At 34.2% G+C, this 13,708-nt stretch overlaps 1 protein-coding gene across 2 annotated transcripts in view; it reads left to right on the top strand.

Annotated features, from left to right (window-relative positions):
• Positions 1–13,708, top strand: part of NOX4 (NADPH oxidase 4) — a 142,286-nt gene that overhangs the window by 33,860 nt on the left and 94,718 nt on the right. For both annotated transcript variants that reach the window (XM_007168474.3, XM_057553476.1), the window contains 3 exons: positions 1,569–1,596; positions 8,103–8,175; positions 10,122–10,202. In XM_007168474.3, coding sequence (XP_007168536.1) covers positions 1,569–1,596; positions 8,103–8,175; positions 10,122–10,202 — 182 coding nt within the window. The remainder of the gene's footprint in view (positions 1–1,568; positions 1,597–8,102; positions 8,176–10,121; positions 10,203–13,708) is intronic.

Genomic DNA, 13,708 nt, shown 5'->3' with positions numbered 1-13,708 from the left:
CGGTTGATACACTCTACCAATTTTATCAGAATGCTTATTTCTACACTTCACTTGTTTGTAAAAAAACGTTGCTGATCTGATGGATGAAAAATGCTAACTCATTTAAATTTACATTTTCCCTTTTTTCCCCTTCCTTCCTTCCTTTTCTTCCTTCATATCTTCCTTTTTTCCCCCTCCCTCTCTTCTTTCTTGTAATAAATATTTTTGAGTACCTAGTAGGTACCAGGCCATGTACTAGATGAAGATGAAAAAATACACACATACACAAACACACACTCACACACACAGATATTGCGTATATAAATGGTTATATTCTTCTGTGAATTGTCTTTGAAAATGATGGGTTTATGACATGCACCTTATTGTTCTGTTCTGTGCTTTCATTCTGTCTTCTCCACATCTCCAATGACCCCTCCATCCTCCAGTTTGTGATGGTGGTGCACTCCTGATGGCCTAGCTCAGTTGGCCTCATCTTGTCATCTGTGAAACAGTCTCTTACTCTTCTTCTATTCTATCTTCATTCCCTGGCAATATTAATTGTTCCATCTTCTGAGTTTCCATAGTTATTTATTCATATTTCTGGTATTACCACTTTGTTCAGCCCATCTTGTATTTTTACTAATTTTTTATGTATTAGGTTACTCTAGATTAGCCTTTAGTCATGTTTCTAACATCAGTGGTAGAATTCAGTTGACCTAAACTGGATGAGGAGCTATTCTTGGGCAGATGGTCCTCGTTCAAGACCCCTAAAATTGTATCGTATAAATGGCTTCCTACTTTGTATATAGCCTGGCCTGACCCCAGATTCAATGGAGGCATGAGGAAAGAAATTCAGAAGTTGTGCAATATTAGGCACCCTTAGGATGAAAAATTAATCCATATTCTACTGGGAATTGATCTAAAGTTTTCCAGAAGACAGAAAGGGAGTTGACTTCAGTCCATTATACCACAAGAATGTAGTTTAAAGGAAATACTACAATAACAATATTAATGTGTTATATTTCTGAGTAGCAGGAACCTGTCTTCCTTATTTGAATATCATCACTTCTTTTTACAGTAGCCTTTGAAACATTTTAGTTCTCAGTATTCTCTGTACTGAATTTACACAGTACAACCCCCCCTACATATTTTATCATTTTTGATTCTCACTGTCTTGACACTTGTTAGGTGCAGTTTGGCAGTTGTGGTAGATAGAGTATATATTAACGTTTCCACAATATAGGTAAGGTATTGAGCCCCAAAATGGTCAAAGGGTGGGCTTCAGGCCAATGCCACTAGCTTATAATAGCTTATAACTGGCCATGAAGATGAAAGCCTAGGCCTTCTGACTCTTCGTCCAATATTCTTCCTTTTTCAGATAGCTAAACTTCTTGGAATTGGGTTTTGTATGTATTATAATCTCCTGTGACATTGTAAAAACATTATGAAATTCAATTGCATCTTATTTCCATTGGGAGAACAGTCTCTTACATACCTAATACATGGCTCTTATCTCTCTCAGACTCATTGCAGAATTTTATGTTATCAGTGTTTTATTCTTCAGTCAATTTTTTTTCCCTTTTTCTCAGGATCCTAGAAAACTTCTCTTCACAACTGGTAAGTTGTTACTCATTTCTGCTTCTGAAGATTCAGGGAAATCTTGGAAAATAAGCATCATCAAATTACACAACATTTCGATATATGCTAAAATATAACATGGAAAATTTGCATATGAGAACAAATGATTAGGAGTTCAAGCATAAAGTTGCAATGAAAACAGTCAGGGTTCAGATGAATGAAGAATAAAAGTAAGCAAATGCATTTGCCTTTCATATATTCTTTCAAAGAAAATAACATAATGCCTTATGCTTATTGAGGGCCTGCTATGTGCCCACTGCTTTGGCAAGTACTATTGGAGATAATACATATGGACCAGTTCTCTGTCCTCAAGGGTTAGAAAGAAACACCAAGCACTCTGAGTGTCAGTGTAGTTCTTCTAATTCAGTAATTTAGTAGGATATTTTGTGATCTTAAAACCCATGGAAAAAGAGGAGAAACAGTCATTAAAATAAGTTATCTTTCTTGAAATGTCTTCTTTCTCATTTCTAATTTACTTTTCCTTCTCAAACATATTGTCCATGAAATCTCAGTATAGACTATTCATTTGTTAAAGCACATTTGAACATCTCAAAATTTTGCCCTGATGTTAGTACAGTTCTTACTATTTTCTTCTTTTTCTCAACCTTACACTTATAATAATGAAAAGGAAACTGTATTTGAGGGATTTTTAACTTGTATTTCAGGGACAAGGACGATTGTGTAGCGGAAATGGTCTATCATAAAGGCTTGGCTGTACTCCCTTATTAAGGATCAGAATTGCATATGGGACTGAGGCATGGCTCTGTCAAATGCATTGTTTTTCTTTTGAATCAATTTTATGATGAAAATAAGAATAATTGGGGTGTTTTCCCCCTCCATGTCGCAACTACATATTTAGATTGATAATATATATATATATTTTTTCTGCCTATATTTAGATTGATAATATATATATATATTTTCTGCCTATCAATGTATGATGCTTACCAGTTGCAAAGTACTCATTTCAGTTTTCTCTTTAGGAACACAATTTAGTTTTGTTTACAAATTTGCTCATTGAAAACATGTTTTTATTTAAACCTTAAGAATTGGGTGAGAAGTAGAAGGGAGAAAAAGCAGAAAAACAAAACTTAATGTATGAATCAATGTATTTTTTGTTCATATGAATCATTTTAAGAGAAATAAACAAGAATTTTGTTTTAATATTATCTTGTGCAGCACAGAGTATAGTTGAAGACTTGGAACATTTGAAATGCTTAAAAAAGTTTAGTTTACAAAGATATAAGAGGATTTCTTATATGACAAAGATATTACATTAAGAAACTTAGTAAAATTAATACTTCTTTATAAGTAGGTGATCTCTCCACCTAGCTTGAAACACCATCATCCTATGTTCTTTCCCAGAAGTGACCATGAGTGTATTGGGCTAGGTAAAGATGATACTTAAAAACACAAATTCCTGATTCCAGCCTAGAGAGAGTCCAGGTTGGGACCTGCCAATATGTTTTATTAACCTTCCCACTACTGTTTTACCCTTTAGTGAGCATCTCATTATACTCTAGAGCATAACTTCTCACCACTACCTACCTTTTACCTACCCTCTTACTATCTTTTTCTCACCTGGTCAACTCTTGCCTATCCTTTAAGCCTCAGTTGACATGCCTATCATGCACAGATTTCTGCCAAATTTCACTAAGTAGAGCTGGTCTCTTCTTGCCCTGGGTCCCTAAAGATACATAGTGAAAATACTATGAATAATTTATTTCCTTGCATATACTGTAGAATAATTATTACCTTACATATACTGTGTTTTCCACTCAAAGGTGAGCTTCTCCAGGGTGGAAAAGGGATGCCCGTAGGGCATGCAAAGAAAATATTTTGTGTGGCATTTCTGTCAATACAAACAACTTGAATTATCCAAAATCAGCATGTCAGTATCACTTTAGTGGCCTAGTTCCATAAAATTTCATGAAAGAAGTACTGTGCTCGCCATCAGGAGCCATCTACTTCACAGGGACACAGACCCCCCTTAAGTATGAGGCTAGAGGTCATCAGGCATCTGGTCGACCCCACTGAATAGTAGCAAGTGAGAGAGCAAAGCAGAATCTAAGGATGGTAATGGGATGAGTGACACTGTTCACTTAGTCCAACTTTGAATTCACTTAGTCCAACTTTGTGTTATGAATACATCTCTGACTTGAGTCTATTTCACAGCTCTCTGAATATTGTCAGGCACAATACCTAGGAAGAATAAAGTTCCTGATGAAGAAATGCATGCATGTTTTTAGATGTTCTGATGATAAAGCATATTTTCTATTAGTTGATATAGTTCTTGAATTTTAATTTGTTTAATGTTACATAGAGTCTTCTCTCTCTGTCTTTAAAAGTTTTTCCACGTAACCTAGGCCTAAGAAATAAGGTTGTCTTGTAGAAAATAAAGCCTGTGGCAGCACAAGTGACATAAAATATGGGATTTAGACTCACTAAATAAGAAATGTTAAAGACATTTCAATTAAGAATTTATAGAATAAAATAAGTTTAATAGATTGAATTATTCAAACATTTTATAATGCTTACTACATATCTCCAAATTTGGTAGTACTTGTATGATGAGAATAAAATGCACAGTATCTAATTTTAATTAGAAAAACCCTCACAAACAAATACAATTATGTCTCTAATTATGTTCATAAAAACAGGATAATGAATACAAGATGGTATATTTCTGGCTGTATCTGGGTATGGATGAAAATGATCTTTCAGTTTCATCTAGAAATGGCAATATAGTGCAATTATTCATTTGAAGGGCTACTAATTAATTAACCTAATATGCGTAGATAAAAGAGTAATAAGAGTAAACATAACAAGCATGTTTTTTCCTAAGGAAACAAATATAGGTTTTGCTTCATAACTTGAAGACTGAGAGTTCGCAGTGTACTTCACTTTGGCAAGCAACTTCCCCCAGTGAGCTTAGACTAGTGCAGTAATTTCTAACCTGTGCTTCCTGACTCTTGGAATATGTGTGGTAATAGAGACTAATTTATTGGGACTTGGCTGCGCTGTCGTCCAGCGCTAGGTTAGGATGCCCTTTGATGTACCTCGAAAACACTCAATGCTTAGCATTCTTTCAGCACTTAATACCCTATGTTGCAGTTGCCCGCTTACCCTGTCTCCCACACTGGACTGGGATTTCTTTTAGAGCAGTATTCATTTTTTCCTCTAGCACTTAACAGTACAGTACAGATGCCTAGAAAATATTCACTGAATGGATAAAAGTCATTTATTTTTAAACTCTACTACTTGTTGCATAGATATTCTCTACAACATTCCAGATAATTGGGTGGCCAACCTGTTCGTTTAATTCCAGTAAAGAAAACCATAGCTTTTTTTTCTTTTTTTTACTGAAGTATAGTTAATTTACAATGTTATGTTAGTTTCAAGTAGACAACGAAGTGATCCAGTTATACATATGTATACACGTATATTCTTTTTCAGATTCTTTTCCATCATAGGTTATTACAAGATATTGAGTATAGTTCTTTGTGCTCTACAATAGGTCCTTGTTGTTTACCTATTTTATTCAATATATATATAGTAGTGTGTATATGTTGATCCCAAACCCCTAATTTATCTCCCCCCCAGAATCCCCTTTGGTTTTTAAGTTACCCACCCCACCCTTTTTTTTTGACCACCATAATTGTAATTTTTTTTTCATTGCTAATTATGTCAGTTTTTCTTCTTCATCGCTCTGAAGTCTGTTACTCTATAAATTACAAACTCTGTTCCTTTTGTACTTCTGGGAGACAGAAGGGAAAAGGAAAAATGAATTCTTTAGATAAAAAAGTTAACTTCATAAATCTGAAAGAACCTTAAGAAACATTGAATTGATCCTCAGTTTACAGGTGAGATTCAGTGAGCTAGGGGTTTGGCCTAAGGGACACTAACAGGACCGCAATCCCAGAATATACATACATACCCCAGGCTGTCTGGGGCCTCTACTTCATGTTGAATTCAAATGACTGAGGTCAACTATTTCACCGTCTCTAAGTCTTTCCTTTCCATGTTCTGCTGTAAAAGGTGTGCTCTAGTTAAATGTTTGAGGACGTATCTGTTCATCTTTACACTGGTTTCTTGACTTTAGTACTTCTCAGAAGCTTTACATTAATGTGCCCTGTGACTCTTCAAGGAATGGTTATAACATTTTTGAGTAAGATAAATGAATACCTCAAGGAATTAATGTTTAGATAATACCCTTTAGAAATTATAACTTTGTTCTAAACATACTCCGTTTTTTCAGGTGCCCTGATGAAGTGATTTGCAGACATTCTGTAACTAATCTTGGCATGTTCAGGACTACATAGGAAACCTTGTGTGTAGACACAGTTGACATTCATGAAGCTTCAATAAAATTACTGGAAAGGCCTCTCCAACCACAAATTTTACATTTTAGTGAAATTAGTTGAAGCCAGAGAGACAGACCTCCTTTTTTTTTTTCTTTAAATTTCTTCAGTTACAGTTGAAGCACTCTGAATTATACATATGTAAAGCATGCTACTTGATTGGTTTTGATATATGTGTACACATGTGAAACCATGATCAAAATCAAGGTAACAAATATGTCCATCATTCTGTCCTGCTCTCTACCCCTCCTAACTACAGATCTGCTTTCTATCACTAAAGAATGCTCTGAATTTTCTAGAATGTTGTATAAAAGAAATCCTAGAGCTTATGTTTTTTCAGGTTTTTTTGGTGGCGGAGGGCAGTCTGGCTTTTTTCACTAAGTCTAATAAATTTTGTGATTCATCTGTGTTGTCATGTATGCATAGCTATGTATCAGCAGTTCTTTTCTTTTTAAACTGCTGGTTAGTTTTCCAGGTACAGATAAACAATTATTTATCCATTCATCTGTTGATGGAAATTTGAATTGTTTACAGGCCTTGAGTATTAAAAATAAAGTGGTTATGCACATTTTTGAACAAATTTGGGGTGGATATATGTTTGTGTTTTGGGGGGGGTAAATTCTTGGGAGTGGAAAGGCTTGGTCATTTTGTAGGCATGCTGTTCTTTTTAAACAGTGTTTTGCTGTGCTATTTGCCCTATCGTGTGAACTAGTGTAGTTATCTTGCTCTTCTCTTACCCCCTAGGAAGTAAGTACTCACCTGGGGCAATGGGAAAGACAATGGGAAAGGGAGTACCCTACGAAAGAAGTGTAGAGAAGAGATGATTTGGATTAGGCACATCTGGGAAAGGCAAGGATTGTTAGGCTTCCAAATCTGTGTATTGGGAAGAGTGAAAGGAGAGCATACTCCAGTATTAAGTTCCAGAGACCAACTGCCTTATTTCTCATGTGTCCCTTTACAAGTGGAAACTTGTTTCTATTGTACTGGGATTTCTAACGTTATTTTCCAATGGTTCTAAACCCTCTGTGATCCTAATGGTGCACATCACTGTTGCTCTTATATTGTCCCCAGCTTGTTTGCTTCTGCTGGTGGCTTACAGTCCCTGATGGTCCTTCTGTTTCATAGGTGGTTCCTTGTCAAGAAGAAGAGTGGAGGGATGTCTATACTTTTGGAGGCAGAATTGTTTCAATACCTTTTCTACAAAAATTTAAGATGGAATCTCTCAGCTAGGTCATTTAGTACTTATTGTTGCTTGTATGATTATAAGAGTAAATAAAGGTGACTTACAGACAGAATATTTTATTTGGTAGTAATAAGATAATAAGAAATGAGGCTATTGTGATTTTCACTCTTTGATAAAGCATATCACCTATTCATCTTGGACATGCTGTATGAGCTAACACTAGATTTGTAGCAATCTATTATGTCAGTATTAATTTTGAAAATTGACATGTTTGCACACTTTAAAAAATGTTATGTACTATCAGAAGCACTGATTTCAAAATGTTTTCCATTCTGAGGGGAAATAAGCCTGCAAGTGTTCTTAAAACATCAACTCTGTAACTTTTTTCTTCAAATTCACCATTGTTTGTTCTACACTCGAAGTTGCAGTTTTTAGAAAGGTTCAGGTTTTGTTTATTTTTTCTTGAAAATTATTCTAGATAGCGAAGCCCAAAAGAAATTATTTGACATTGAAACTGAAGGAGCTACTAGTTTCGTTAAAGCGGGGAGGTGAGAGTAAGGAGGGTTTAGTACTATGGTGGAGAAAACCAAAACAACAAGGGAGTTGAATGTCAACCCTGTCCTGTTGTATTAATTACTGACTTTTGTTATAGTATGTACCTATAAAAGTATGCACATATTCACCATTCTGAGTGGAATATTTGAAAACACCAAAATGGACTCTTCTGTTAAAGGTGGAAAAGACTCTGCTTTGTCCTAAGTACCTTGAAACGTATGCTAATTCAAAAAAGGCTTTTTTAAGAGGGAACATACAAGGAGACATACAATTTGAATTGGGCTTCCCACAGATCAGCCTAGTACTTTGAATTTTAAGGTAATAACTTTTTGTACATTTTTTCTCAGCATGACTTAAGTTAAACATACTTATGTACATTTTTATAGTTCCTGGCCTGACAGGGGTCTGCATGGTATTGGTGCTATTCCTGATGATTACAGCTTCGACATATGCAATACGGTGAGTGTCAGAGCCACTATTTTGATGTTTCTTGGTCAGATTATTTAGACTTCCTTAAGATTATCTTCATTTTCATATGTAGAAAATGTCTTGATTAACCCGAATGTTTAGCCAATGCAATATTCTGGTTACTGGACTGTTCTGTGTAACTAAGAGGGAAATAGAGAGGCATTTCTAGATATCATTTCCTGTTTTTGAAAAATCTCTTTCTTTCAGTCAAATATTCTGGGTTGTAAGGAATTGTGTATGGAGACTTTCCAAATACATGTTCCAAAGTGGAATAAAAGGGGGCGGGGTGTGGCTTACTAAATATTAAAATGATTGTGCTTCAGTAACTTAAAACAGGATAGGGAATTACTATATTGTACACCTGAAACCAATATAATATTGTAAGTCAACTATACTTCAATGGAAAAAAACCAACCAGAATAGGACTTACTTGCAAAAAATGGCCAAGACGTTGAACTAAATGATAGTAGACAGAAAGTGCTGTAAAAGACTTAGCTATATGTAAGAACCTGCTAAATAATAAAGGTGCCATTACAAACTTATGAGGAAAGTAAGGCTTAAGTGAATTAAATTCTAGATAAATTACAGAGTTCACTGTAAAAAATTATACCACTAAAGATTTAGAAGAAACTTTAAGTGTATATTTATCAGCTCTCATAATGGACAAGGAAAAATATAGGAAATATTTGGCTACCTAAAAATATGAAAACTAAAACTCCTGAATGTCAATATACATTATAAAAATTGAAAAATAAACATGCTATTGTGAAAATTATTACACTCATATGGAAGTAGTACATTCTTAAATTTGAATAGTTTAACCCACAGCAATTGAGAAATATACTATAGAAATGGGTAATTGTTATGAACAGATAAGTCACAGAAGAATACAAAGTGAGTAACACAAAAATGAAATAATACCTAATTCCACTTATACAAAATACTGAAGATGTATAAAGTGGAGTCTGGGTTTGGGGAAACAGGCCCTCCTGCACTATGATTGGGTTCGTAATTTATAAACATGTTTCAGAGAGCAATAGGTAGTGTGTATCAAAAGCCTTACAAAATGTGTGTCCTCTGATGTCATAATTCCACTTCTAGAAATTTAGATTCAAAAAGAATCAGATCTGTGCAAAAACGCATACGTTACAAGGATGCTAATGATCTTGTTTATGATAGCAAAAACTGTGACCCATGTAAATGTGACTCTATTGGCTCTTGCCTAAATTGGGGGTTCCTAAAGTTTCTAGGGGTTGTTATCAGAATCATCTAAGCTTTTACGAATACCTGCCCACCACCTCCAAGATTCTAATACATGAATATCTACCGAGATATATGAAATAAAATAACTGTTAGTCTTTTTACTTATCTCAAACATTCTAGGTTGTGTTTATTATACCCATTCCTCTTCAGACTCTTTGTCCTTCCCCAGGACAATAACACAAAGTGTTACTTTAAAGTTATACACTGTCCAGGAAGATAAGAGAAAATTTTAATGAACACTTATTTAGTTTATCTCCACCTGAGTTTCCTTTGAACTACTCTCAAAATATATATTGGGACAGAAACATTGGTTGTCTTAGAAGTCATTTGCAAATTGAGAATATTGATAAAAAGGACAGCAGAAGTACGTATTAACAGACTATTGCCTGCACCTTCGCCTTACATCATAATAACTTTAATATAAACAGCTGATTTTAATTCTTTCTGTGTATCTTTATTTGAAATACAAAGAACCTTCAAAATGATAAAGCGTTACTTATAATTTTTGTCAGTTCTCTCTGCAGTGGTATGTTAATACTTTGATATTAATAGATAAATCTCAGACGAACTCATATTTTAACTTTCAATTGTGACATGTATTTGAAAGGATGCACGATATTTTTAGTGAGATGGAGCGTAAAGTGGAATTGAAATTAAGTTATTTGTTTTTTCAGAGTTTCTAACTATGACATCTTCTGGTACACTCATAATCTCTTCTTGGTCTTCTACATGCTGCTGATGTTACATGTATCAGGGTAAGTTTAAAAAAGTGTTTTCAAAGCTATGTGTGCCTAAAAATGGGGTAATAAAAGAGAAATCTATAGAAATTTTCATAGGAAATGGTAAAATTATTTGGTTACTTGGAACTGAGGGTAGTGTCAAGAGTGGAATAAATAGTTCTATTTTCGACATAGCATGTTTTAACAAAACTAGCATAAAAGTATATTAAAATGGAAAGACAGAGTTACTTCTCCCTCAATGTTGTAGTTTTTAAAGCCCCCTATAGTTATATCCTGATAAGCCCTAAAAGAAAGTGAGTAGGAACTGAAGAACTTCAAGAAGATATTTAGTGTTTGAATTTTCAGGAATGTATTATGTCTTGCTGCTGCAGAGTTTGTAACAGTGGAGTTACCAGTTTACTAATATTTGCAGAGACAGCCAAAGATTTATAAGACCCAGAGACAAGGATCTGTCAAAAACACCAGAAAATCACAAAGGGAAGAGAGATAGCATCCCAAGTTGTTACAAAGAATTTACCCCAAATACTCTGAAAAGTATGTGGACCCAAGCAGTATACTCAAATGTATGGCGCTTAAAATAATTCATTAGGTCAGAGGATGTAAATAAATAATATATTTTTGTGTATGTATATGTCTGCATGTTTACAGAGTGGACCTGTGGTTTTGTCTTGACACTCATACTAATGTGACACAATAGGCTATTGTCTGGCATCAGGTTCACTTGGTTTAGTAGAAGGATACAGGACAGGAAACATGGAATGTCAACAGGATAATGTCAGGTGCTTCTTCAGTAGGGCTCCCTCTAGATGCACAGTGACCATTTTCCACCTTCTCTCCCTTACCTTGCATGTAGTAACTCAGTTTTAAGATGAGGAGACCATATGGATACACAAGGACTACCTTGCCTTGGGAAGGCTCATGCCCCACAGGAACCAGTCTCTTGGTAACAGTCCAAGTCTCCTCAAGGGATGCCCTCAGTTGCTAGAACACACTGCATCTGGAAGCTGAGGTCACTCAGTATCCTCCAGGTCCAGATGCTTTCCATCAATAATAACCAATGCTGGCTGGTAACACAGCTGGCACTCCCTGTTTATCTTAACTCAAAATGTTTCCAGGGAAACAGTATTTGGAGAAAAGTTCAGACCTGCTGTTAATTTTTTCTTTGGAATGTTTTCTAATGTACTTTGTCAGTACAGTAAATCTTATCCATAAATTATATATTTATTTCAAGGTGCATGTTCAAAATGTTGTTCCCCCAGTTTTGGAGGCCATTGATTTAAACATCAGTATTATGTGGATCTCTGTCTCCTACGTCCCGGTTCAATTTGTTCTGTATCATGGTTCTAGAACATATAATTGTAGAGCATTAGACACATGGCCACACATAATCCCGACTTCCAGCTAGCCATGGCTGCCACACAGGGAAGAGGGCCACAGTCAGTGGAACCTCTGGGTTCTGTTCTTTTCCCTTCGTGGGGCTAACACATTCTGTAGAGCATTAGGACACCGAGAAAGCCCTTGGTAGAGAAAATCTGCTTTATATTCTGTTCTTTAAATGGCTTGCATGCCTGTCCAGGGCTATTATCATAAAAATAGACTATGAGTAAACAGATGTGCTACTAATGATAATACTAAATTAAAACATTTGCAAAGTGCTTACTATATGCCAAGCATAAATTCAAAATGATTTAGATGATTTATATTATTAAAGGATTATAGTTTTATAAGGATAAATAATATTGTTAAACCCTTTTTGTGGGTGGGAAAACAGATTTAGAGAGAGTACATAATTTGCTAAAGTTTGCTTAACTGATGTATCCTGGATTGAAATCCAGGCATTCTGACTCAAAAACTTATATTGTTATACTTTTTTTTTTGAGAGTTCAGTACTTCTAAGAATTTGGTCTTAAGTTTTTTTAAAAAGGTTAATATCTTGATTTATCTGGAATTGTTCTCTCTTCCTCTCTCTCTCTCTAGCTATAACAGATGAGAGAAAAATATAATAATTTGTTAGTATAATTTGTTATGCATTCTTTTGCCTTTATGTTGTACTAAATTAAAACTGAGAAAATCTGTTTCTTTGTAATTCAAAGTAGAGTTATTTTTCAAAGTTTCAGGAGTTCTAACAGGCTTCTGAAGGTAAAGAGAGTATTAAGAGTCCTTTCTCCATTTTTTTGGAAGTAAAAGAAGATATATTTAAAATTTGATTTTACTTCTGTAGAACAGGGGTCATAAACAGAAAGTGACTTTATTTTATGTAAAGAAATAACCAAAGACATCAACAGAATGAGTTAAATATAATCACTCTATTATACCAACGGAATTAATAGTTCTTTACATATGATTGATAAAAATGAAGAAAACAATTATTAAAATACTGAAATAACTGCTGTGCAACAAATATGCAATACTCTAAGCTTTCTATAGTGCACATTTTTTATAAAGTTTAATTTTTTAAATTGAAGTATAATTGGCAAATGAAATTGCATATATTTAAAGTGTACAAGTGAATTAACACATCTATCATTTCACATAGTTTCCTCTTTTTTTTTTTTTCTGGTGTGAACTTTTGAGATCTACTCTCTTAGCAAATTTCAAGTATACAATACAGTATTATTAACTGTAGTCACCATGCTGTACACTAGATCCTTAGAACTTATTCATCTTATAACTAAAAGTTTGTAACTCTGTGAAGTTTAATTTTTAATAAAGCTACATAGATTATGCTTCTGGTGTAGGAAAAATTATTACTGATAAATCTTACAGCTTTCTTAAAATGGAACATTTCTCAAAATGTTCCTTTTTATCTTTAAAGGATCTATCCACAAGTAAATCTATTGAAGCTATTATTTGTGCCAATGTAGAAGACTTAGACATATCTTTATTTATGAAATACCTTGATAATGTCATTCTCTAGCTTTTGGTTATACAAGTAAAGTGCAGCTATTCAAAACAAGCTTCTTGAATTTATATTGAGATTTCTGTTAAACGGTATGATTTAGGTTTGAACAGAAAAGCACTATATGTTGGGCATTTGCTTCTTTCTCTATCAATGTGGTAAGTACTCTAATAAGGTATGAAAGAACGATATAATATATGATACTTAGTCTCCCAGAATTAGTAATTGGTTTGACATTAAAAAAAAAGAGTTGAAAGAGCTAAAGACAATTTTAAACTGCATAATTTCCAAGTGTGAACATATTTTATTTTCAAGAATTCTGGTAGCCTAGAGAATTGAAGGATCAATGTGGGCTAGAAATTTTAGAAAATTTTTGACTTCAACAATGAAGCAGTTTGAAATTGTCAACTGGTTTCCTTATATAAGCAGACTTCTGTAGTAAGGAGGAACAATTTCTTCATATGATTTTGTAAAGTCAATTTTATTTTTATAGAATCTCAAACTTTGAAGGAAGCTCAAAAGATGATTTTGACCAAGAATCTTTGAGTCTCCCTACAATATTTCTAAGTAAATATATAATTGTGAAAAGCCCGTTCTGTTTTTGGAAAGCTCTCACTTTCAC

This window comes from Balaenoptera acutorostrata, chromosome 9, assembly GCF_949987535.1.
Source record: "Balaenoptera acutorostrata chromosome 9, mBalAcu1.1, whole genome shotgun sequence".
Taxonomy (NCBI): Eukaryota; Metazoa; Chordata; class Mammalia; order Artiodactyla; family Balaenopteridae; genus Balaenoptera; species Balaenoptera acutorostrata.
Note: the sequence above shows the minus strand (reverse complement) of the source record. Positions and strands in the feature narration are given on the sequence as shown.